The sequence below is a fragment of the Labrus mixtus genome, chromosome 1, assembly GCF_963584025.1.
Source record: "Labrus mixtus chromosome 1, fLabMix1.1, whole genome shotgun sequence".
Classification (NCBI taxonomy): Eukaryota; Metazoa; Chordata; class Actinopteri; order Labriformes; family Labridae; genus Labrus; species Labrus mixtus.
Genome location: NC_083612.1, coordinates 22,154,890 through 22,176,886, shown reverse-complemented (window position 1 = coordinate 22,176,886; position 21,997 = coordinate 22,154,890). Strand labels below are relative to the sequence as shown.

Here is a 21,997-nt window from a genome sequence, read left to right as displayed (position 1 = left end):
TCTTGAACTCAGCTGAAAAAATTACATAGGGAAAATCTTTTTCAGAATGTGGTTTCTTTAAATTTAGAGTTACTTGTTTTCTTTGATAGCAGTAGATGATGTGTCTCAGTGGTGCTGAATGTGTGTCTTTTTCTGCAGTGGGTCCTCATTGTACAGTTTTGGTTAACCAGGAGTTTTTATTCCTCGTGCATTTGAACTGAAAACAGAGGAAAACCTTTTGCTGCAAATCTTTGTTTTCAAAGTCTCAGCTCAGATCCAAAGGGGCCCCTCAGAAAACTTGAGTCCTCCATTTTTTCTGGGGTTAGTACGTCCTACTGCATGTATTTATGTCTCAGAGTTGTCCTCACTTACACTGAGATTCAACTTTGTTCACACAAAAATGTTGCTGATAAAAAGTATCCTTGGTGGGAGGTTTGACTTTTTAAAAAAAAAAATACAAACACTCCTTCCTTTTAAAAACTTTTATCCTGAAGGTTTACAGTATTTGAAATGGACTTTCATGTGTTTTCTCTGATAAAGAAGAGCCAGTAATGAATTGAGCGGATCTGAAGGCTTCCAGATACCCAAAAATAACAAACCCAACTCATAAATTCAAGCCTTACAAATCTGCTGGAGTTGTTGTTCCTCACAGTCTTGGCATTGCCGAAGGCCTCCAGCAGAGGGTTGGACTGCAGGATAATGTCTTTGACGTGCTGTAAGGGGAAAGGCAGAAGGCAATGAGTTGTTAGCTACGTCACAGACAAACTGTACAGCAGGTACAGCCAGCACACATCTCACACCCTACCTCAGACCCTCACTGACAGTCTGCTGCTATGTCTCTGTAACTTTCCACACCAGCACACACAAATGCACAAATCCAAATCCACAGACAGGCAAACAGCGTCTGGAGGACATTATCTTTCCTGTGAGCCATCTGCATGTCAGTAACACATGAGGTTTAAATCGGTACAGCAGACAGAGCTACTCCTATTTCTATTATTGTACAAAGAAGTTGAGTGGAAGTTGTTTCCCGGAACTTCTGTGCTCCTAAATTTAGTCCAGTAAGAAAGGAAAAAATAAACCCAGCACTTCACATTCAGCTATTTATAAGAATACAGTTTCAAGTTTACTACATCATGATCTTCACAGACCTATATGTTTTATTTAAACAAGGACTTCAGTTATGTTACTGGGCTTTAAAAAACACCTAATCCAACAAATATTATGAGTGGAAACTCTTTATAAACATCATTCAAACATGTTTAAATAATAAATCCACTAATTACCTTTAATATTTTCAGTATGATATGTGTGTTATGATAAATGTTCTCAGCCAGTTACACAAATATTGTATGGCAGGGAGATATTATCTATTCAAAAATATTCTCAGTCACATGTTGCACAGGGTGCAAAAAGTTGCTTGACCTGTATACCGAATACCGCACAATGTGTGCAACCCTAAAGGGCAGTGTGCGAGCATGAAGTGATGCTGAACAGGAGATGTGGAGACAAAGTTCAAAAGAGTGTGTCTGTGTATTATTTTTACAGTCTATGGTATCGACTGTAATGGCCTCATTTGTTAGAACAACATGATCTAGATACTTAAATACATAACTAGCTTTAGATGTGTACGTTAATACTGTTACTGGTGGTGCAGTGGTTAGTGCGTGCGCCCCACGTACAGAGGCTATAGTCCTCCAAGCGGGCGGCCCAGGATCGAATCCCACCTGTGGCTCCCTTCCCACATGTCATTCCCCACATCCTCTCCCTGATTTCCAGCTCTATCCACTCAAAAAAATAATAATAAAAAAAAAAAAATGTAACCAACAACTAAAAACCAAAGAGAACGTATAGTAAAACATGTGGTATTTAGTCTAACCAGTCACACTTCCAGCTCTACTGGAGGTGATTTCTAACTTTGGCTTGCTGGAAGAAGCTCTGAGTGGATTAAATTTTTAAAAATCCCATTGCCATCATGGTGCAGGCATTTTCCTCATTAAACTTTAGATCTTTATTGAGCTTAGGAACTGGACATCTGCTGGTTTGGGGGACTGCCAGATGGCTGAAGGGGGCAGGGGGACTAAGAGGCTGCTGATGGGGTCTAAGGATGAGGATGATAAGAGAAGGATCGGGTTAAAGGAGAGGTATAAGCAGGAATAAAGGGGCTATTAGGTTGCTTGATTTCATGCAAGAGTTGACAGAACATTGTTTGCACATTATGAGGATGATTCTATAATAGGTACAATTACATCAAATTGTAATGATCAAAATCTGCTTTTCCTTTCCCCCTCTTTTTTTTTGTACCATGTCCAAACACAAGTTCACTTATGGAAACTTTTAAAGAGAAAACACTTGTTATGTAGTTTCATTTTGGCTGTGGGTTATCTGTGGAGCGCACAAATCTGTAATGACATACGCAGCTATTACATAATGTCAACAGAGAATCCTCTCACCTGTACTTTGGGTCCGCCCCCTGACACTCTCGAGATGTAGCCCATGATATATTTGGCTGCGACAGTCTTTCCTGCTCCGCTCTCTCCACTGAAAAACAACACAGATGAATATTAAAGCACAAGTTGTGACATACATGACATCTGAGCTTCTTTGTTAAAAATCAAACAACTGCATGCATTACATGTGATATTTTTATTTTAACTATTTTTGGTGCATTATGCATTATGTAGGTAATGTTGCGATGAGACAATCTGAGGTTTCTTTGATTTCCAGGTCGAGCCTATCAAGATAGTGCATGTTATTCTCTATTATGTTTTCAGTATCATGGTTTATGTAAATTAACTGTCAACTATTGATCGTGTGTCGAATGTTTTAAGACCTTGAAAGTATTAACAGTAACTCCGATTAACAAATTTGTAGGTTTATATATTCATACAATTTGTTAGTGAGCATGCATGTTTGAGCATGTTTCCTGCATAAAAAAGTTGACCTTTCACCCATCGGTTATACTGAAGCTGCTGAATAAACAAGAGAGACCCCAGATCCTACTTTACAAACTGTACTGCAAAACCCAAGATGCACATTTCCACTCAGAGGCCGAATGTGTATTAGCCAGAGGCACATCTGGGCAGAAAAATGCTACAGCAACAAGGACATTAATTCCGTTTTTGTCACATTCACAGTTTTTACTCCTCATCTCTTCTCCGTCTATTTTTCTCTTTTCCTCTTCCTTTGCCAGTATCATACTTATTTTGACGAATGTGGTTTGGCAGTGGATAACAGTAGGGTCTGTCTTTTCTTTCGGTGCCTTAAAGAAGAGTCAGGTTGGTAATGCCTCTGTGAGAACCACAGCTGCAGACTGTTAGAGGCTGCCAGAGGAAGTCATGGGAGCCACTTTACTACACAGCAGCCTCTATATGGTTGTAACCCTCCCCCCTATGTACCTCTTGGGTTCTCCCAAATCCCCTTTGCATTGTCTGGGCAAACTTACTACTCAAGTAACAACAGGAAACTGATATGCTTTTAATTTTTATGTAAGAAAAAACCTCCACAGGCCTGTCTGGAAGCATTGTTTTTCCTTGTGAAAGTTTTTTTTTCTAAGGAGCTATTTTCTGAAGAACGGGCGGATCTCATTGTTGTGGCGCTGAAATGCATGTCATTGTTCACTTCTGCAGAGATTCATTAACTAAACAAGGGCATGAGTTAAACAATGAGTGAGGTAGAGTAAATCATTACTGACATCAGATATGAGAAGGATGCACAGTCAGCACTGACTGGACTACATGTCTTGGTGGTTTAAAATCTACAAAGCAGACTACAGTTCCTTAGAGATAGTTGAAACACATGAAAAGTATGTTCAAATAGACTCAGAGGAATTTTTGTTGTGACATGTGTTCCAAATGTTCTAAAAACATTGACCTCTTTCTGCTTTGAGTCAACGTGAGTCAGTTGCCATTTGTTTAAATGACTTATTTAACAGATTAGGAGGAGGGTAGAGAAGGACTTTGACATTTTTTTTTTTACTTCTTTTATCAGTGCCTGACACACACTTAGGGGCTGCGTTTGCTCACATTGCAATATTCTGACCTGCTGCTTTGTTTACTGTTGGCAACTTATTAACTCTTGCCTGAGTAGTCCATTTTAAACTGCACACAATAATTGTCCATTTAAAATAATCATTTGTTCTGTACTGAGTTCCTTGGAGGAGTAAAGACTGGGATGGTGGGTGACTTGATTTGCAACAGCTGGGTAAGGCTTAGGTTAAGACAATTTTATTTATAAGGTCTGAAATTACCTCCTCAAGGGTCTATAAAATCTTTAGAGTGATAGGAGCATTAAACTCTTGTTTTGAATGAATAAAACAGCAAGGAAGACATCAACAAAAAAAGAGCGAATGGACACCAAACTAAAAGTGGCCACTGCATCAATCTGGATGGGATCAAATGAATCAATCAAGACTCAATAGAAGACACTCCTCTAAAAAATAATCTTCATAATTAGCTGGCATCAACAGGACAAAATAGCCTTTTCCAAGTGTTAGGTTTAAGTTCATATGTAGACAGAAATAGTTCAATTTAAACCTTCTTTGAGGCACAAAGGGATTGTGTGCTATCTGTGCTCGGAACAGATGTGGAGCAGTTACGTCTCGTAGGACAAAAGTTCTGGTTGAATCTTTTGAAGATGTCCAGCTCATCAAATTGTTTGAAGGATATTGATTTCCCTGATAACCTGCTTCCATAACCTGCTCTATCCCTTTAATATCTGATCCAGATGTGTTGGATAAAGCTACATCAGCAACATGCTTAAATAAGCAGAGGGAAGATGAAGTAAACATGAAGGGGAAAAACAGAATTTCCCCAGAAGAGAAGTCAAAACTGCTATACCACTTAATCTCAAATTTACCTGACAAATTTCCTCAGTAAACGTAAAAAAGGGCTGACACAGACTGATACTGACCGAGCTGCCTGGACAGCATTTCACAGCAGCCTTTGTTTGCTCAGACCTGGTTCATCATAAAACCACTTCCATGCTTTTGTTTGCTGAATTAGTCAATCACAAAATCCACCTCGGTGCCTTTATGTGGGAAACTGAACTAGCAACTGCTGGCTGTCCAAACAACGGGCGAAAGTGCTGAAGCAGGTTTCATTCATCATGAGGTAAGCACTATAGTGACCACTATGCTGCTCAGGTGACTGTGCTGCAGGATAAAGCCCCAATCATGACACCACACTTTTCTCTCTGCAGCTTTGTAGTACAAAAATGACCACCGACAAAATAAATGCTGTAAAAGCACCAAAAATTAAACAGTAAATCCAGGAATAAAGAGAGGGATTCTGGGCCACGGATCAAGCAGGTGTTCTTCCTGTTTTTTTCTTCTTTTTAAACCAGGAAGTTCTTCAAAAATAGCTGCTATAATGACTGCTTTGTTTCCATCTCACATCCTGAACTGAGGTCAGATCCAGCTGTTAACTCTGCCTCCTCATATTATGGGAGCAGGGAATTTTTCCCTGTTAAACCTTATTTCACTGAAGGTGAAATTTTTTTTTTTTTAAAAACCCACCCAATAGTTACATCACAATCATTAAGTCAGCTGTTCACAATCATGTGGTGGAACCTGTTCTGCTCTGATGTTCTCCTCCCAACCCGCTCCTTTTTGTTTGAACACCTCACAGATCACAATGTTCAGATTTCTATCACCAGCTTTTTGTCTCTTTGTCTCTCCCATCCTCAACATTTAAAATTTTGACCTACAGACAGAAGGGGCGAAGTACAACAATTATCAGTGAATACTTCACTCAATATTTGTAACTAGCAGCATTTCATGAAATTGTCTCTTTTGTGTGCTGCTACATGTTTGGTTGTCACATGCCATCAGTATCATGATGCGTGATGAAGGCGGAGGATCATTTGTGTGTTTAGAGTTACATAAATCCTACCTGATGATGACACACTGGTTCTCGACGTCAATCATCATGTTTCTGTACATGTTGTCTGCCAAAGCATAGATGTGAGGAGGGTTCTCATACTGAGCCTGAGAAAGACAAAATATTTGAGTTAAAATCAATCGTAGAAAAGTTTTCATAAAACCTTCTGCCTTGTAAGAGCCCAAAATGTGACAACGACCTGAAATGTTTATATTTGGCCTGCTCCATAAAGTAATGAATTGTTAGATTTTGGGCAAAATGTTGTTATGTTTTGGGCTCAGCATCTTGTAATATTATTGACCAGTTATTACATTTCCGGTTTCACTACATATTTTTTTCTAACATTTCGGGTCATTGTTACATTTTGGACATATTTCTGGTGATATAGTGTATTATTCTAATGGTCAACAAATCTCATGAATTGAAAAAAAAAGCAACAATTTATTGATTCTATTTTTGACCAGGTAGTGTCTGTACAGCCAAAGTATAATAAAGCGTATTACCCTGTGACATGAGTACAACTGCTGTCCCAATTTTAAACACATGCTCAGCTGCACTGAGTGAAAAGTTCCTACATAATTATGGAAATAATATATGCAGTTTATATGGACTTAATCCAATATGTAGCTGCTGTGAATCTGCATCAATGCAGGGATAACTTTCTCCTGAAAACAGTCACCAAAGGACTCTTTGCTTATTTACGTTATAAACTACATTGGCACACTGTTTCAGGAAAAATAGAGACATTTTAAAGAGAAATAGGGAATGGAATAAAGGGAAGATAGTATTTTATTTAACTTGCTAACAATTAAATAAATATAGAACAATAAATATGTTAACCACACAACGTCCATTATCTACACCTGGTTGACAAGCAGTTTCTGACTATTCTGTTGTCAACGAACTGAGGGACCAAGTCGGCACTTTCATGACTGATCTGAACTTTGCTGAACCAATCTGAACGATCCCCTTCAGGTTCAGCTGATAGCACCCAGCAAAACTGAACCCATTGCCCTTTTCCAAAACTTAACTCTTTGGACCTTTTAAGTTAAGAGGGGAGGCAGATTCGAACAGGCTGTTCTGTGAAGGTACAGCCAAGCCTGCTCAATGGTTAAGTCGAGCCTCTGACAGCAACATCTGTGCCAGCCCGCTGGAAGGTTTGCACTGCAACAAACCCAACTCATTTCAGAACTTTTGTCCGACTGTCTTTTGCTTCCTAAAACCTCTAGGCACATCTATACGTTTAATTATGAGATGAGATTTTTGGTTGAAGACGTTCAGACTTCCAAAAACTATTGCAAATGTTTTCACAGGTCATAAAACTTCAAACTTACCGCGCCCTGATACATCTCGACTTCTTTTTCCCCAAAGTATGGCATCTGTTTGAAAGGGTTGACGGAGATGAGCACGGGCCCAATATATGTCTGAGGAGGTTCAAGTCAAAGATCTTACAGGGTAGAGAAAAAGATCAGCAAAAAACAAAGTGCAGAAAATTTCAATCACATCATGTTTAACATGCCAGAACTTAGTAAAAGAAAAAAACATTTGTATCACTGTTTCATAGAGTTTATGAACCTGTATAGGACATACTGAAAATGACTTAATCAAAGGCTACCATGACGTCATGGGGGCAACAGTGCAGCAGTGGAGTATTTGGTGATTCGGCTTGAGACTAAATAAGCATCCAGAGCTTACAAATGACTGAGAATAGACTGGCCATGTAACACTGTGAGGTTTTATGCCCTGAAGCCAAAATGCTGTTCAAGGCAAATAAAGCTGCTATTGTGGGTGGCCTACAGTGACCCACAGCCTTGGCAAAGAGTCCTCACAGTTACGGCTATTTACTGACCTAAATCAGAGGCCTGACGCAGAGGTTTCAAAACCAAAACTGCCTGCATTGACTCAACTTCATAATCCTGGGCACTGCAAGAGTTTGGATAAAGTTTATGTAATAAGCCGCTTTGTGAATGCTCTAGGTTGCTTTTCAAAGGGGTTATTCATTCAATCATCGACTCATTTTACGTCATGAATGGCTTATATGTGTATAGAAGGCCACAGCTGCACTTAAGAGAACCTCGATCTGGTGTTTTAAAGATGTGCTGTTTCAATGGTAGATTTCTGAGCACATTTATTTTCTATTATTCATGCAAAATAAAAACAAGGATTGCTAAGATTGCATTTCCTGACACCATTTTTTCAACACATAGAGATTAAACTACAATACATCTATTTATGGAATAAGCAGTTTGGGGGCTGGGTGGAGTTGCGCACAGAGAGGCCTTTTGCTCCTGCACACGGCAGAGTCTCAGTGTGAAGGCGTTACCTCCCGACACTGAGCTATTACTCACTGCTACAGTGACGCTATGAATGACCATTCAGCTATTCTGGGAAACGACAGGCATGAGACGGGGCTCTGATATTTCTTGCCGGGTTGTGAACTGCAGTTGTGAACAAAGGATACAAAGATGTAGTCATCCATGTATCTCTTCTTGAGGTTGTCCACGATGGCGTCCTCGCTGATCTTGCTGAGCAGCACCATGTCATCCACTCCGCTGTGTTTGACATTGTGGCTCTGCCAGTGATACCGGTAGTGCCCCCTGCTCCCCTGTAACAAAACACAATAGATGATTGTTAGTTCACTAATTTGTTAGTTAGTTTAAAAAACACAAGTGACCATGTTCACACAGCAGCTATTTTCCTCTGATTTCATGATCAGGGTGGAATGCGAAAATTCTGTTGTAATTTTAAACTTCTGATATTTTAATTAATTCAGGTTATTTAAGAAATCATGATCATTTCATTGCTTCTTGATTCACGAGCAACTGAAGAAAAAAAACAATGAGCAGCGCAATATCAGGAGGGTAATTTGGGCATATTTCTTGTTTAAAAAACATGTTTGATAACTCAATAAGCTTCGGCCATACAATGGCTTACATTAGCATTCAGTCTGACTGACTTTAGCATTGAGATGACGAGTGGCATTAAGCAAACAACTGTTTAATATTGTTACCAAGGGGCAACCTCCTGTGTTGAAAAATGAAGACAATGTTCAAGTGCGAAGAAATGCAGTTTCTACAGGAAGCTGGCTCTAAAAGCCCCGAGAGTCTCATTAACATCTATTTTAAAAGGCCAATTTTGCAGCAGAAATGAACATGTTAACAGCCTGGTACAAAAAAAACAAATTTGATATCAATAGCTCAAGTTTTTGTTAGTTCACATTCTATGGGTTTCTGTAAATGATCCATTTTGTTTATAAGAGTTCTGCATACATTTGCATTATTAGGAGCGGGCTGACTTGACTTACAGGCGAGCATGAAGTCGTTTTTGGGAGGATTTGGGATTTTACACCAACACCTCTTTGCCTGTTTCGAGATTGAACATAAGTAAGATATGGCGACCGCCATCGTCGGGCTTCAAATCTTCCCTTCAGACACCAATGGGTGACGTCACTAAGACTATGTCGATGTTTTATACAGTCTATGAATGTTTCACATTAGTGTAAGAAAGGGGTCTAACTAACATTTTGTTGAATTGTTTGAATTTTATTCCCAGCTAAAACAATGTTAGCTAGGAAGTGCTTAAGTTACCCATTAACCAAGAAGCGATCAAATGATAACAATTAACATTGAATAATACGACTTCCAAACTGGAACTCAGTAGAATGACATTATAGCATTTGAGTTTAACTCCCTTTGTGTGTCTTCTGACAAAAATGGCCACCATGAGATGAGTGAACAAGATGAAGTGAACTCAGTGGATCTCTGATCTCAAGGTGACACAGTGGCTGAGCTACATGAAAATATTGTGGCTTTTTAGTGCACTCTGTGGTTGAATCAGACTGTTGTGATAATCAGATTAAATGACAGCTAAGGAGAGCGTGGTTATTTTCACAGCTACAAAAAGCAAGCGTGTGCACATTTCTTGATCACAGCAGCACGATGAGCTGTGTTTGTTTTTGAACAGTGCAAGGTCAGTTTCTCAGAAGTGCTTTATTTGTCCAAGTGAAAAAGGGGCTTTGACCCAGCTTTTTCCCCCCACATTCTAACAGTCTGGTTTCTTCATACATTCCTGTTGTTTTGTTTTATCTCAGTGAGTCTCTGCAGTACTGAGGTCATTCATCATGTGCTATGAGTCAGTGTTGTCTGGCTACCGTGGACGAGGGTCACAATGTGCTGTGAGGAGTGAGTCTCTTTCTCCTGGACCGAAATCCACTTAAAGCCACAAAGACCGTCCAGAACATAAGTCAACACACGAGTTAACCCCTGACTTCCTGCCTCTTATGTGAGAAAGAAAGGGGAGAGGAAAGAGCAGAGTGGCAACCCTAACAAAACCCTAAGAAAAAAAGACCTCGTTCATACTTCAACAGCAACAGAATTGTATAGATTAAGATATATTTTGAGGACAAATTATCTATAATGGTGCTCTTTAGATGTGGGTTTGAATTTTAGACTGAAATATTTTAACAAAAAAAATCGTGACACTGTGATTACAGAATGAAATGAATAGTCTTTTTCTCATGTGTAACAAAGAGTTTGGTCTGTTTGGCTTTTAAAAAATGATAATAGTAAGGATTGCCTTGACTTTAGGTGCAGGTTTATATGGTATACTAAGGATGACTGTTAAGGTGTTTTTCACCTATAGCTCTTTTTCTTTGTGCTGATTCAGATGATTCAATGATACATCGTTGCACTTTCTCCTTGAGTCGTTTTGTGTTCACACTGCAATATTGTAAAGCAGGCCGAAGCACACCCCGACACAGTGATGTCCATACGCCATTACTTCACAGCCTACTATCCCTACTTTGTAGGTTAACAAATTTCATGCGTACTAGTCGCACTTTGCATTGTGGGACACCTCCAATGCTGGTTGCAGGTTGACTTGGAGCAGTGGGGAGGTCAAGAATCTTATTGACATTCAGGCATATGAGCATATTTATAAATGTCTGACAACAACCACAAAAATACAGAAGTTAACAAACTTGTTAACTTTGATTCATAGAGAAAGATAGGCGTTCCTGAGTACGCTTGCTGTTTGTATGCAGCTGATGGTCGCCAGTTAACTCAGTCTTTAAACCATAACACCTGTTAGCAGTATCGCCAGAAATAATCGGAAAGAAGTATGCAAAGCTATGAGACCAGCTCCTCAGAAGTGGAGGTTATAGTGATGAGAAGTACAAATCCCCCTGGTTCAACAAGTTGCAGCAAACTTTTTGGACCCTAAACGAGTTGTGCAGTCGTGTTGAGTCCTGTGATGCTCTGCTGATGTTGAAGTGGATAGAGATGATGAGTGACATTAACCTATTGGTATTTTTATGCTGATTATTTGTTGTAATCAAAATTGCCTATTGCTCCATATTACTACTACGACTGCTGCTGCAGCTGCTGCTACTAGAGTGTGATGAGTCAACCGGTTATCTTTTTCCTGTTGCTGGGTTGACTGCGTTCTCACTGGAAACAAACAGCTCCAGGGTTCGACTGGAAGCAAACCGAGACCACCTCTTCAAGGCGATCTCAGCTTGCTTATTTTGTTCTGCATCAGAGTGTGATTGTTGTGTTCATATAAACGAAGGGGCAAACGCCATCTTTTTTTTGGAACAACTTCCCCAAACGACAGAGTATAAATAAAACACCCTTATTGCCTTTGGTGAATCCAAATACTCTTCAGGAAAGTTTTCAATGTGCTGGAGAACCTCAAATCTTATTCCTGGTTAACATAATGTTAGCTAGGAAGTGTTTGGATGCTAATTTCAGCTGTTGTGTAAGATAAGCTAAAGGTACTCAAATAAGTTATTCTAACTTGAAATATTGTTTATTTTCTAAGGCAAAGTAGGTTTAAGGTATCTTTACCCTATGAAGTTTAACAGATGTTCTTTGTGGATATAACTTTCTTGTGTGGGTAGAGGTCAGAGAGATAGAACCTCTCATATTTGTTTTATTTTATGCTGAGGTCAAGCTTCACTTTGTTATGCTTTTATTGCTATTTATTAGTCTATTTATATATTTTGAATCGCTCTATAAATAATGTTTGACATGATAACACAAGATGCAATAATGAATACATCTTTATTGTCTTTGCTATAATAACAACGAAAAACAGTTTAAGTATAGCTGCTTCTACTACTACTCTTACTGTCACACTCACAGCTACTGAATGGACCGTGTGATGACTTTCTTTTCAACTGCAGTCTCAAAGGTCAAGTATTTGTTTTGAAGCTGAGACGTACAATAAATCCTAACATAGTTTTTATAATGGCGATTTGAATGAGGTCCATAAAATTAGGACACAGTCCTTTTGTAGTTAGTTCTGAACAATAAATACAAAACGCTTACACCACAGATAATGTAAAAAGATGAAACAAAATTGCAAAGGGAAAAACTGGAAATGTCCAGGGCCACAAAGTAACACCACAAAACACACCAGTGGAAAGTCATTGAACTTTTAGTTATCAACTCTGAACTAATTAACCAAGGAGGAGGGCTTGCAAGCTTTTACTATCCTCCAGAGGGATTTTATTCTCTACAACGGCAAAATTAGAAGCACTTTACAGACTGAGTCGTAGCATGAGAGAAGGTGAAGAATGTTTACAGCTTTTCTGCATAATTTTCACTGAGTAATTTCCCTCGGGAGGGATGGAGCCAACTACAACTTGATTAATCCTCCAGATCACACCTATTAACATGTTTTACTGCTTCAGAGGTGCAGCTGAGGGAGATGCTGACCTCCTTACCTCCTTAGTAAATATGTTATGGTGATGTCACTCTTAGGGAAAAAAAAAAAAACACCTCCTGACATCGAGTCAGAGGACAGACAAAGACACAGAGGAAAACAACTTGAAAAAATCTCACTTCCAGCATCGTTTTGTGTTTTGTGGAAAGGCAAGTGAACGTGGACATTAATCAACCTCAAGAAGTCTTCAAGAGCTGTTCTCCCTATATTTTTTAGGATGCTTCCATGCATGAAAAACTTACTAGGATTATGGATATACAAAAACAATCATTAAAAAACTAGGTGAAACTGATCTTTTGAGATTATGACATCGCAATAATGTCAAATACGTCCTCTGTTCTTCAACTTTACATAAACTTCAAACTATCTATATTCAAGCTACTGTGAAGTTTATCTTCTGCTGACAATGTCTTATTAAAACTGGTGCTCTGATCTCGGGGAACGTTTTCTCGTACAGTAAGGAGCAAGTGCAGCCCAGCCCAAGTGAAAACAATTGAACATGCTATATTTAACCTCTCTCTAGTATGTCTGGAATGACAGTCTGCACATTCATGAAGGGAGAGGTAATGAGATGTACAAGTAGGAGGTTAAAATATTCAGAGGACTGATTCGTCTGTTTTGATTTAGGCCTTGTTTAATGAGGCAGGAGGACTAAGAAAATATTCCTACTTGCAGCAGTGGGATTAGGGAGTAGCAGCTCAGGGAAGGAGGGCTGCACTTCTACACACAAAGACATCTGGGATGTGCCTAAAACAACCACACTCCTCCTCTGCTGCTGCAGCTGGCTGCTGAATAGCATCGGAGCAGCGAAGGGTGGAGGTTTGTTATATGAAGTGATTGTAGCGAGGGGAATTTTGGGTCGATGGTCACTTCCCCTACAAAAAGTGTCTCTTTTGTCCTGGGCTTTGAACCATTCATGAAAACGTTTATTTGTATTGCCGTTAAATTGAAACTGCTCTACTGCTTTTAATCTTGATGCTCAGTGTAAAAAACTAACAACACAGTTAGGTTTCACATTAACAACAGATGTTTCACCATCTTGAAAAAATCTGCAGAGGCTATAGTCCTTGTCGAAGCTGCCATGGATTCAAATGTGACTTAAGCCTTTGTCACAGCATGCTAGGCGAAAATGGCAAAAAAATATACTTCGAACAAAGTAATATATGAATCTTGAGGACCATAAGGACAGTTATTTTCCTTGTATGTTTTACTGCATTCTTGGCTTTAGAGTACATGGCAGCTGAGCTGAGAAACTCAAATACTTTTTTCAAACCTACATTAACAGTGGGATGTTTATTCATTCCTCTTTAGCTTCTTCACTTCATTTTTTTTTTGCTTGTTTTTTCATTTCAATTTATTTTTGTGGCTGTTTTCTCTAGTTAAAGTCTGAGAATCAAACACACTCACATCACTGAAGAACAAACTATGCAACCATAACCTTTTCCAGAAGTTAAATGAGAGGAATTCAATAAGTTCTGATGTATAAGGCCAGGGTTTCCCTCCATGCAAATACCATGACCATATATGGAGAGTGCTGAGCAGCTCTGGGCTGCTGTACAGGAAATGACTGGGTTTGATTTGGGATCAGAAGCGGCACTTTTCCCCTCACTTCTCTCTTCTGTGCCATTCTCCTTCTGCACACCAGGATCCGACACACAGTACACCATGTGTTCGGACCATGTTTCTGCTCTGCACTGTGAGGGAAAGCCATGAGAACAAATGCCTCTCAGCTAAAATAAGAAGCAACTAAAGTCATGAATCACTTAGAAAAATCACACAGCTTTGATGCAAGCAAATGAGTGATTTAAAACGTTATTAAGCTCACCAGGAACCATGCTGGTTTTCATTAGCTGTAAGTTTTAACCTCTGAAAGTAAAATCTATCTTAAAAACAAGGCAGACTAAACTGTAGGCCGTACTGAATCCAAGAAATGCCTTAAGTATTACAGAATGTGACATATCAGCCCAGAACAGACCTTTTAAGGCAAGACCCTATGTCTAATAGACCCTTATGTAATAGAGTAGCTGTGCCTCCATGTAGGCCTACCTGCTAACTCGACCATATTCCCAACATCATTGCTGCCTTGATGTTTTCCACAGGAGTTAAGACAGTTCTCAGAGGAGTATGGCTTGGCAATAATCACACCACATGTCTCTGTGTTACATGGACTGCAAAAAAATCTCCTCTTAACACTTAATGTTTGTAGCCCAATAAGACATTATCTAATTTCTTAGATATTTCAAGTTCAAACTTAATTTCTACCCTCTTCCTTAAAGAAAGTGAAAGCACAACTGTTGATCAGAGAAAAGAAACTCAGTAGCCAGCAGTGACTGTGTAATGAAAAAGCTTCTGGTGAAAGAGCCAAGGACAAGGTCTTAAGAAATCTAATTTGGTAAACATGTGTCACAAATTAAAGCACAAATTAGGGAAACTTCCATTCATGGCTGAAGGGTGCAAAGGGTTTCCGAAAAGACTTGTTGTGATCATATTTTGATTTCATCACCTACATTCAAAAGGAATTTATTGATGTTTTGATTTTATCAAGACCAGTCTCGTCTGTTCCCAAACCCTGTAAGTCCTGTGAATAAAACACCTTTTCAAGTTAACACTCTTGTTAGATTATTTTTTCTTAGCTTCCCGATTGTATCAAAGGATCCCATTTCTTAACATTCCCTGCTTGAAGCTCTGCTATCAAAAAAGCACATGGTATCTATCTTGAAAAGGGAACGGCACCAAAAAGTCTGGGGTAGAGATAACCTATCTACAGAAAGTCTGAACCTACAGCACGTTTCTTTTCTGTTCACTTCTGTCACTTCATTTTGAAATGGAGTGACAGAAGTCTTTTTTCTGACACATACCAAAACTCTGCTCAAACAAAACAAGAAATGAACACCATGAAATTTACTGAATTACTTAACCTACACTAAACAGAGTGTAAGGACGTATTACTCTCTAAACAGCATTTCCCTCGGTCTCTGCTCCTTATGTCTGCACTCTGTCAACACCACACACTGATGATGCTTTCACACGTGCACAAAACTCCTGAGTGGCATGTGTAAACGCAAACAGCCACATTTTTCACTCCAACTCAACCCAAAAATGTTCCTGCAAGCCCCCTAGCAAATTATCATCGGGGCGTCAAGGTGAGCCGATGTCAGTACATGGCAGGAAAAATTCAGGAAAATTCACAACGTGACTCGAGTGGGAGGGGGGCGATGACGCTTATAACCGCTGACCAGCGCACGACCATTGACAGCACAACCTGCGATACATGTGATCTCCCTGCATTATAACTGCTTCATTGTTTTCTCTCCTCCAGTATATTCTTCTCCACACTTTTACATCACATAGCATTGATATAAAATCAAAGAAAAAACTGTCATCATTGCGTCAGGTTTTATTGCTTGATCAGCCATTTCTGCCTCGTTCTTTTTACGTCCGAAGGATAGTCTCCCACTGTGAGGGCGTGTGAACAACGTGAATACAAAACTGAACATTTCAGGGACAGCCTGCCAGAATTTTCTGAAAACTTTCAGTAGAGAAAACAGCGTGTGTGTAATCAGGCTAGATGCTGATAAAACTGCTGACTAAGACAGAACAAGATCAAAACTGATGGAAGAAAGAGTCAATAGATGAAGCGATGGCTGTGTGTCTGTGTGTGTGTGTGGTGTGTGTGTGTGTGTGTGTGTGTGTGTGTGTGTGTGTGTGTGTGTGTGTGGTGTCAGATGAGCAATGACCCACTGTGTGAGACAGCCTTTTCCTAATGAGGGATAGGATGCTCATTTAGGTCAAACTGAGCCCACAACACACACACACACACACACACACACACACACACACACACACACACACACACACACACACACACACACACACACACACACACACACACACACACACACACACACACACACACACACACACACACACACACACACCCCAGATGAGGCGAACAGTTGATTAAAGAGTAAATCCTCTCAAAATTATACAAACTGTGGATACAAAATGTACCACTGACCACATACATATTTCAACAGCATACAGAGGAGGAAAAAGAAAGCATCCTATACTTCAGCTGCATGCAGTCTGATGAGAAATATTTGTAGTATTTGTTTTGATGTAGAGGAATGTGTTAAATTCAACCTCGAATTTCAAATACTGAAAATCCTCTTTTTTTATCTTTTGAATATCAAACGGTGTCATTTATTTTCCTCTAACCAACTTTCTGTAGTTATATGACATTTCCAAGAGAGATCCCCACAATAACTTCCACCATGTCATTGTGTTGATTAAAAGCTGTAGATTCAGTAGATTCACCTGCTTACCTGCTTAAAAACATCGCTGTGATATCACTTTGGCCAACAGCTGACTGAACCAGATTTCCTTTGAAGCACAAAAATTCCCTTAAAAGGAATTACAATAATTGTAAATAGTTGCCTTATTCTATGTAAAGTTCATTGTGCGCTACAACATTTTTGTTGTGATTTTCAAAACAAAAACTAGATTTAAAACTTTAATTTGGATTGACAACATAACCTTTTTGCTGCCTTTTGCCCTGTCATTTTAGGAAAACGAGATTAAAATTCATGCACAATGACTGGGATACTAACTATATACGTCCTACAATGATTGTCAGGTCTTTTTTTTTTTTTTCATTTTTAACAACAGCTCAAATGCCAGTTTAGGAAGCTACTTCCAAACAATAAGCAGAGCAGCATAGTAGCCAGTGCAGTGTTCTTATTAGCCAACACTCATCTGACTTTTTCAAAGAAAACATGTCTAACATCTGTCTGGTAACAAGAATTTCCTCTTAGAGACTTGCAGCCTTAGTTCCTGGAAATGTGGCCTTCACAGGATATTTGAAAAATATGGAAAATGTGAGTAATATGACTTTAATGTTGTCTTGTAAATGATACAAACCAGCATTAACAGCAGGAGATAGAGAGGGAGCAGAAACCCGGAGCTCACTTGGCATCATAACAGTTGACAGTGGTCACTAGCATGTATAAATAATGCAGAGCGACCAGCCTCTTCTCTGTTTCCATGTCTAGATTTCTCACTCTATTATGGATCTGAGCTGCTTGAGGTGACATTCAGGGAAAGGCTGAAAAGAAATATATTCATCTGCTGGGATCTGGTAACATGAGCACTGACTGGCTGTGATGATGTTATAATACTGTGGCTGCAGGGCAGGGTTGAACGCAGTCCCTCCCAGAGACAGAGGACATAATGATCAAGTGTAAACAGATACCGTTTGACTTTTAACACATCTCAGACTGAACAACACAAAGTTTTAGCTTTACAGAGGCAGCATTTTACCATGGAAAGTTGAGAGCTTCTTATTCCGAGCATCTCAAATTGAATCAGCAATAAGACTGCTAATAAAAGTTTATATCAAAGACTGGGTGGTTTGGATGGAATTCAGCTGTAATTCAAGACAAGACACATGTCACCAAGCTGCTTCAGTAGTGGTTGAATGTAAACAAACCAGCTGCAGTGGAAAGTCATTCATAGCCATGCTTTATGCTACAAACAAATCCATTTTAGAAGCAAATTTAAATCACTCTTCCAAGCCATAACTTAAGCTCTGCAGAGTGCATCACATGTAACAACAAGGCAGAAGTGGGTTTGGTAAAATACCATAAAAACAAGGCAGGGCTGTGTGTCCTGCAGCTGATTAATTATTCCTAAAAAAGGGAACAAAGAGAATCAGACTTCCAGCATGTCAGAAAACTATCTCTGAAAAAAAACAAAAAAATTATGGTTGTGTGTCAACAGTGTTTGGGTCGTGAGTACAGTGCTGACAACAGTCAAAAGTGCCTCGCATTTCTGTGAGAAAGGTCACTGAAGGCCAGACAGGTCAGAACTGTGCTTTCACCTTATAGCAAGAATGTACTTCCTGGCACACAGAGGTTTTGGTAAACAACACTTGTTTCCCAGACAGTTTCTAGGTTTGTTAAACTATGGGAGGCAAGGAGACGAATGGACGACAAATTGTTAATCTGTAAGTGAAACTATATCATCTTTCAACTGCATACTGTATGACTGAGACAAAGGGACAATAAGCTTAAGGGGTGTGGTGCATTTATATGATGACTTAGAGTTTAAAGACATTGACTTCATCAGCTCCACCAGTTTCAACACAATTATAAAGTAGCTAAAAGAAAGGCTGAGCTGTTAAACTCATGCACTCACAGCACAGAAATAAACAGGACCGCCCTGCACTCGCTGATGATGCAGACTGTAACTGAAGAGCACTTCTAAAAGAGACGAACAAAAGACAGAACAAATAATGGATGTGTGTGATCACGTGTAAACCCTTTGTATCAAAAACAGCCAAAAGAAATATTCTTTGATAAAATTATTGGATTGAAAAATTGAAAAGAGAGGCTCAGAAATCTTGACAAAATATGAAATTAAAAAGAGCAAAAAGACACTTAAACAACAATCCGAAAAACAAGATAGGTATTCAAAGTGAACTAAAAAGACAAGCGTAATCTATTTTACAAGTTTGCAACGTAGCTGCTACTGCTGTGCTCATATGATATGGCAATATATCGTCATGTGCTCCTTGCAAATATATGTATCGATGCAGATGTTACAGAATCGATACGGCTGCAAAGCTGGGATGACAGTTTTGAAAGACAATTGGCCTATGGTTCAGTTCACAATAAAACCATAGCCATCGCTCTGGGATGAAAATATTTGAATGTATTTCTAGGATCTCTGAGGACCTGAATTTGAGTGTTTTAAGTTGTAGGATCCTTAATATGCCTCTGCTGTTATTCTCAACAATAAAGAACATCTGTTGTAGTGAATTCTGTCTAGCTCATGGTCATTATCCAAAATCAATCAATATCACGATATGTATCGTATTGTTGTGGGAGATGCTCAGCCCTAGTAGCTGCTCACATGCATGATAAGAGAAATGTGTTAAGCTTTTATAAGTTGGAACACGTGTTACAGTAGTAATGATAACAATATTTCATCAACTCTTTAAAAAGTCTACAACTGGAATGAAGGCTTCACTTCTGCTGATAGTGGACAAAAGGACAAAAGCAGCCAAACCCAACCCTTCTCATTTCCAAGTCAATATTTGTTTAGGCCTGGTAGTCATATTCTTATCACAACAACAAAAATCCACATGGGCAATCAAGTGAATATAAAACATAAAAAAACAGGGCTGGCCCTTATTAATATCTTTGCTCCTAAAAGGTGCTTGACATGAAGGATACAATTAATAAACATGACAAAATTCATGCAGTTCTTGCCTTTTAATGACAGCTACGTTTATTATTTCTTATTGTCCCTTCCTTGTTGACTTGTGTGTACACTATCATAAGATAACATCCTGCAGGTATAGTGAGCACATATATATGGCATACACATTAATCTACTGTTTCTGAATGAAAATAACCTTAAGAGCACACTCTTGTTATTCTCGATCACTGCATGATTCCTCTGTTAGCAATGCACTGACTCAGCCCTGCCAGGGGATGTGTGCCAAAAAAGACATCTAATTCAAAACAGCCAATTTTGACTGTTTCTAGTCAGCTGGTTCATTTATTTATGGTGGAAAATATCAGCTTATACGCTTTCTTAAAGCTTTTCCATTCATGTTGTTGTATGTTTGCTGATGTTAAATGCAGCGAACGGCTACAAAAGATAAACTACTTTTAGTTTGACTTAAATATCTCTTTGTATTACAAAACAGCTTGTTGTTCCCTCAGATAAAACAATCACACTCCTTTCTTTGGGAAGGTTCAATTCCCTTCTGTGTATCTCTGCAGAAGGTTAAACAATAACTATCTGCAGGCCAGACCTTGGCCTAGAGAAACAATTTGAAGATGAATTTCCATTGAGTGGAGTGAGAGGCCCCAAAACTGGCTCATGGGCTGAATTCTGGCTCGCATATGATGATGGGAAACTATCAGAGCAGGTAACCGGAGCACAGCTAAAGAGTCTGACCTTGTTCTTCTGTCCACCAAGCAGGAAGTAATACATGCAAATGTGAGGCTATAACACGAACAGACTACAATAAATAAGCATAAAAGGACATTACCCTGTGCAGAGCGGAGGATTATGTTGACACAGAGAAGAGCATTTATAACACATTACATTTATCCTGTGCTTTATTAGGTTACCTGTATCCAGGGAAAGAGAAGCATGTTTATACATTAGGTTGAAAAGAAACGACTAATTAATGATAACAATATTTCATCAACTCTTTAAAAAGTCTACAACTGGAACGAAGGCTTCACTTCTGTTCTTTGTACTTTGATTAGTCGAGAAATTAAGAACTGCTATACTGCTGTTTTCTGAGACCACCAGGCTAGCTTCCACTATAGTGACAGTTGTAAATGAGCTGAATGCTTATGTCATCATACTGAAATGATCCCAACAATTGTGCTAACTTGCTGATGTTAAAGGCGCATAATGTTTATCATGCTAGCCATTTCAGTTTTTCATGTTAACATGCAAATATGTGTTCTACTTGAAATTGTTTTTTAAGCTTGTTCAGCAACTTGGAAAACAGCATTTGTTGAAATGTGCTATATAAAGAAACATCGACTTTGTTAGATTGTCATTAGTTTTGTAGAAACGTATGAGCCAAGATTTGCGAAGATAATTTTTGATCTGAAGATGAAGCTAGGGTTCATTCTGAGGGGTAGCATCATGAATGCATGCAGATTGAATGGCAATACAATCACAAAGTTATAGAGACACTTCAGTCTCTATAACGTCTCGGGGTGCAACAGATCACAACATTCCTGACATGATTCGTTTTGGGTCAAAGATTTTTCCAGCAGGTCTGATTGTTTTTCACGTTAACATTGATGGTTGTCACAATGAATTCATCAGCTGCTACATGCATGATAAAACGCAAAAACAGTGAATATGAACTGAGAAAAGTCATCATTTGACACAAAGTAACCATACAATAAAATATCAGCACTTCACAACCACTTTGCTGCGTGGAAAGCTGGTAAAAAAAAAAACTATTTATAAATTGGATTTTCTTCCAGTTTCTACAGTGGCTCTCCATGGCATCTCCTCACATTACTTACAGTATAGCTGCCTTATAGCTGCACAGGAATTTAGCGGAAGAACATTTATTTTACACATTGATGAGACATTTTCCATCGATACTTAGAACCCATGTGGTCCGAACTGAGAGGTGATCCGAACAGATCACTGTTGCGCCACTGCTCAAAAACTGTTATTCAGCCTATGTGGGATGAAATTTGCACCCCATGATAACTTTAAATGAATACAGTTGTGTAGTCACTGGGCAGAAAGGGAAACGTTGAGTTAGTCTCTGTGAAGTTATAACTCTCTGACAGTTGTTTTGTGTAGACCAATGGCCTTTGGTCAGCTAAAGAAGCTGCATCCTCTCTGCATCATCTGCAGTG

General features: G+C 39.1%; 1 protein-coding gene across 2 annotated transcripts in view; it reads right to left on the bottom strand.

Moving 5' to 3' along the window:
- Positions 1 to 21,997, bottom strand: part of myo1ea (myosin IEa) — a 45,291-nt gene that overhangs the window by 20,437 nt on the left and 2,857 nt on the right. For both annotated transcript variants that reach the window (XM_061038641.1, XM_061038650.1), the window contains exons 2-6: positions 8,320 to 8,463; positions 7,193 to 7,282; positions 5,871 to 5,965; positions 2,433 to 2,520; positions 603 to 692 (exon numbers count right to left, since the gene is read on the bottom strand). In XM_061038641.1, coding sequence (XP_060894624.1) covers positions 603 to 692; positions 2,433 to 2,520; positions 5,871 to 5,965; positions 7,193 to 7,282; positions 8,320 to 8,463 — 507 coding nt within the window. The remainder of the gene's footprint in view (positions 1 to 602; positions 693 to 2,432; positions 2,521 to 5,870; positions 5,966 to 7,192; positions 7,283 to 8,319; positions 8,464 to 21,997) is intronic.